Here is a 4,980-nt window from a genome sequence, read left to right on the forward strand (position 1 = left end):
GCAAGGAATTTGTTCAAATAAACTTAGCTTATAGCCTAGACTTAAAACTTGAATTTTACAAACCCAAGAAGTCAGACCAAACTCATAAAAAACCAATTATGCTCTTAGATAGACTTTAAAAGGTACTAAATTTAAGAAAGCCATTGTTTAAACATGGTAAATAGAATATGTAAACTACATAAACTAACAACAAATTGATTGCAAATTTTTCAGTGTTACTTGCTAAGATAAGTCCCAATGTCATTCTCTTTACACTTAAAACAATTGACAAGTTGTAATTATCCAAATAACATAAAAGGCAACCAATATCTACATCCATTCCCAAATGGATGATAGTTCAAATCTTCCAAAAGTTTCTTGCAAGCTGACCAAGCACCTTGGTCATCTTTATAGGACCAACTACAAGCTAGGGCAAACACCTAATACATAAACCCAACAATTAGGACACATCCACGTACTTCAGGCTCAAGACATAAGACACGTCTCACCTGTCTGATACATAAACCCAACAATTAGTACAGATCAACGTGCTAACAGGGTACTTACAGGCTCAAGACATAAGTAAGACCTGTCTTGACAAAACATCCAGTAACTTTCTCCCTTCACAAATCAACCAATATATTGACTAAGAATTGACCTCTTCATCCTCCTCAATCTTGGGTGCTAGATAAAACCTTATATACCCCATCTCTGCAATCTTATACTCCACCACAACAGGCAGCTCACTTGACATACTGACAGTTACAGTGTTAGAAAGTGGTGTGGCTTTCGTGAAGGAATTCATGTAGCGTAGTGCAAAGGTCAGAGAGACAGGCTGCTGGATCTGAATGACAGTTGCATCCTCAGGCTGCACCAAAAAAAAAGGCCACCATCCATACCAAAGTAAAAGATGATTAAGCCATGCTTGATATACTCTACATGACTCAAGGACTTCAATACCGGTCTTTCAAAATGTTGGCATAAGGAGGGTAAAGATGTGAGGTGCTTTCTTACCTTGTCAACCGAGGTATTCTGTCGACAAACAATGTTGGCACTTCCTATATCACCCTTTGTGGAAAACTTGACTCCCTCTTTGGTTGCTGAGATCACAACTGCAAGTAGAGCAGCATAACATAAGCATTCATAAAAAGAACTGGACCTTAAAAATTTTACTTGGATGCCTCCTACCTGTGTCGCCGATTGAGCTGAGATCCCTGCAAATTCTAGCAAACTCCTGAGATGGCATCCTGATGATAGCCTCATATTCTGTCTCAGGAATACCCAAATGTTCACTGTCTATATCCATCAGCTTCATTTCAAAGTCAGAAATTTTGTCTTGATCTGCCAGACATCAAGGACACATGTGAGATGCAATTTTAAGAGCCGCTTCTGCAGGTCTGGTGCTAAACACACATTTCAATATAAGTCTACAAGGCAACTCCAGACATGAGCTTGTGAAACAAGTCAGGCCATAAGCATGGGATCTAACACATACTACTCAATACATACACACTATTAATACATATGGACATGCATACACAGCAGGAGGTTGCAAGAATGTACATAGGGGACTGTATTTGAATATATATTAATGTGCAGTCCATGAGCAGAATTACACATGGGTGTCTAAACATGCTTGGCTATATTTAGTCTACACATATGGCATGTATGGGAGCTTGGCTACACATGAGAAATATTTTCATGGCATGTACAATTACAGTATGTGAAACATATTCATAGAGTGACATATATGTGTGTCACAGTAATCATTACAGCCACATAGAGTATATACGTGGCCGTTAGCGTGAACAAAGTGGACAACTACAGTGGGCACACGAGTGCATTTTGGTACATGAAATGTGAATAATTTTACATGCTCGGGCGACTACCAATGTTTTTGAGGCATCAACATGACATAACTACACGTATGCCTCCCTGTTAAATGACATAACTACATAGCTACATGTAAAATATTTACAGGCATCACCATTGCATAACTGTTAAATGTATGAAAGCATGCATACCCATTAAAAATCGCTATACTTCATAAACGCATAAGATTATCAGTACACGCCGTACACTAGATTTTCATCAAGACTCTACGATACAGCATAAATTAAAAATCAAGCATTAAATCCCTAGCACGAGTGGCATCATACTTGGACTTTCAAACATGAAAGTAACACTGTCACCACCATCATCAGCCTTAATGGTGATGATGTCGTCGTTCCCAGCACATTTGAGCATCTTGGCCATGTTGTTGAGGTTCATGCCCATGGAAAGGTTGCGGTCGCAGCGGTAGTGCTCGAAGCCCTCGGATCGCAGGAGCAGGGCGACCAGGGCCACATGGCTGGAATCCATGGCCTGCAGGGAGAAGCCCGTCGCAGAGCAGTCGAAGTTAGCATCAGTCACCAGGTCCTTGATGGCCTCCAAGACCTTCTTCAGCAGGCTACCCTGCAGCAGTCTGAGTTCCAACATGGTCCCCGAGGGTGAGGGTTAAAGCTGGAATTGGGGGTATGGCTTAGGGTTTGGGGCTGGGGCTAGGGCTAGGATTAATGACTGATGGACTTGAGAGTGAGGATTAGGAAGTAAAGGCCGCTAGGGCTCGGAGATGATAGCTCAGAAGCACAATACAGGCATCCCGAAACCCCGGTATTAGGCAAAGCCTGAAACAGTCTCCAAGAGACAAACCCTAACATGAGCCCTGATAAACAGTGTTAGGGGTTCAACATAGGCAGGAGCCTGAGCTACAGAAGGCGGGAACGGCATGCATTTGGGCGGGGAATCGTACTTCTAGTAGGCTCGTCAAACTACTGTGCTAGGCACGAAAAGGCCCTGAGGTCGTGGGTTCGAGAGGTCGTCTCTGTATGTTGTGTTCAATTCAAGTTATCTCGAAAACAAAAAAGATAAATTCCACTATACATGTTATTTTTAGAGATTCAATGATACTCCTGAAGTTGAAAATCTCAAGGAAAATTTTAAATAGATGGAAGAGAGAGATAGACAAAGAGAGAGAGAGAGACCATGGAAGGGGGAAAGGGGAGGATAGGAGTACAACACATCACGAGAAGGGGTAAAGTCCCCCTCCTGCAAGAGACGTGTTTTTATATTACATAGCAAGATCCACTACCTGGCTTCTAGTGTTGCCATAGAAGGACTCTGATGCTACCTAGGGTGCTATCTCAAAATACTACTTGGGCCTTAATGATAAGGGAGTTGGTGGAATGGCTAATGTGCTGGTCAAGGGCAGATGGGGGAACTTAAACTAGAAAGACAAATTGTTTTCATATGCTCCTCTGAAAGTCACATGTTTATATTTTTGCAAAATGCTATGTAATTGCTGGAAAGATAATTTGGGTTTCATGACTTAGGATAGTGGGGGGAGGGTAACTAGTAATTCCATGCTGTCCTTAGGATTACGGTGGACTCATAAGTTTAATCCCCCCCTAGCTTCACTTGATACTGATGTGGCAAAGATTCTCAACAACAAAGGTATTAGATATCTAGCTGACTATTGGGATAGGGATTTGGTTGGGTGGAAAGAGGTGAAGCCCTTATCTGAGGAGTTTCAGTTAACCAGGAAAGAGAGAGAGAGAGAGAGAGAGACTTGATGACTCAGGTGATGGAGATGTTGCATAGTGAATTAATTATGTTCCACAACTACTGATACTTCAATTTGGATTAAGGATTGGACTTGGATTAATGGTGTCAAACTGAAGGAGGGAAATACTAGGGATATTTATGCATTAATGAGAAAAGGGGATGCCAATGTTCTGTATTGCAACAAAATATGGAATGTAAAGTGGAGTGCCTCTAGCTAGAAAAAGAGATGGCACTTGATCTGGAACTGCCAAGTCCCTAGGAAATTTCAAGTTTTTTTTGTGGAAGGTTAGCATGTGGGCATTACCTATTGGTTATAAGCTGCAAAAAAGGAACATGGCTAGTGGCATTTGCCATAGATACAGGTCTTCAATAGAAGGCAAGCATGTGTTTTGGGAATGTCAAGCCTTAAGGGGCACCTAGTGCAAAATGACTATGCGGATAGAGAGGGGTCTGAATATGCAAACCTTTTGGGAGGACTGGTTACTTGGGAAGTGGGCAATTAATGATGAGCTCAGTGGGTTGGTGTTTAACGTTATAGAAATTGCATCTTATGGAAAATCTGGTCTAGCAAAAATGAAATTATGTTTTTGAGGGCTACATGTACAGGATTGCAGGATACTAAGCTGGTGTATAAATGTATATGTATGTGTTGGTCTGTATGTAATGTAAATAAAATTAGATCCCTGGAATTGGATTTGTTGATTCAGAACCTGCAGAGGAATATGCCTTGATTGTTTCCTTGATTTTAGCTGAGCTTCATGCATACTAGAGTTCTCTCCCTAATGATGGATTGTTGGTTGCAGGTGAGGAGTTAGATTAAGAAGAAAAGGCCTCCAAGATTTGGTCCTAAAACTCATAGATGGTACCGCAAGGAAAAACAGACGGATCACACATTTGTTGCCTTTATTGAGAACCCCGTTGGCACTAGACCTACTATCAAGGTTTGGTCAAAGCATGGGAGTATGTTAGAAAAATAGTCCCCTCGGGGCTGCACTATTGAGGCCATGATGAAGGCTTGCTTATTGTTGCTGGGTATCAGATCTCGTGGGATCAGTCTTGTTTTAAAAAAGAGTAGAGAGTTGAGTCTTTGGGGGTGATGTATGCCAGATTTTGAACAGTTAATATAAATAAATATTATTGGTCCCACAAAAAAAAGATCCACTACCTCGGCTCACAACCAAAAGATGGGAATTTCTTTGTAAAATCTTGAATGAGGTTAAAAAAGAGTAGAGAGTTGAGTCTTTGGGGGTGATGTATGCCAGATTTTGAACAGTTAATATAAATAAATATTATTGGTCCCAAAAAAAAAAAGATCCACTACCTCGGCTCACAACCAAAAGAAAGCAAAACTATCAATAGAAGCAACGTTTGTTTAGATGCAAATAGCCATAAGGTATT

General features: G+C 41.0%; 1 protein-coding gene across 1 annotated transcript; it reads right to left on the reverse strand.

The window, feature by feature from the left end:
• Nucleotides 1-228: 228 nt before the first annotated feature.
• On the reverse strand, nucleotides 229-2,878 carry LOC147613527 (DNA sliding clamp PCNA-like). Its single transcript, XM_086781500.1, has 4 exons — nucleotides 2,139-2,878; nucleotides 1,168-1,320; nucleotides 994-1,091; nucleotides 229-847 (listed from the first exon to the last, which is right to left on the reverse strand). The coding sequence occupies exons 1-4, from the start codon at nucleotides 2,455-2,457 to the stop codon at nucleotides 626-628; spliced, it is 792 nt and encodes a 263-aa protein (XP_086637626.1). The 5' UTR covers nucleotides 2,458-2,878; the 3' UTR covers nucleotides 229-625.
• Nucleotides 2,879-4,980: the final 2,102 nt, after the last annotated feature.

This window comes from Cibotium barometz, chromosome 43 (genome assembly GCF_041138505.1).
Source record: "Cibotium barometz isolate CiBa-2024 chromosome 43, ASM4113850v1, whole genome shotgun sequence".
Classification (NCBI taxonomy): Eukaryota; Viridiplantae; Streptophyta; class Polypodiopsida; order Cyatheales; family Cibotiaceae; genus Cibotium; species Cibotium barometz.

What these genes read in the sequence shown, in the direction of transcription:
- LOC147613527 (XM_086781500.1), bottom strand. Translation starts at nt 2,457, where the DNA reads ATGTTGGAACTCAGACTGCTGCAGGGTAGCCTGCTGAAGAAGGTCTTG. An exon ending in CAGCTCAATCGGCGACACAG is followed by an intron (nt 1,092 to 1,167) that starts GTAGGAGGCATC and finishes CTCTACTTGCAG; the next exon opens with TTGTGATCTCAGCAACCAAA. An exon ending in AGAATACCTCGGTTGACAAG is followed by an intron (nt 848 to 993) that starts GTAAGAAAGCAC and finishes TTTTTGGTGCAG; the next exon opens with CCTGAGGATGCAACTGTCAT.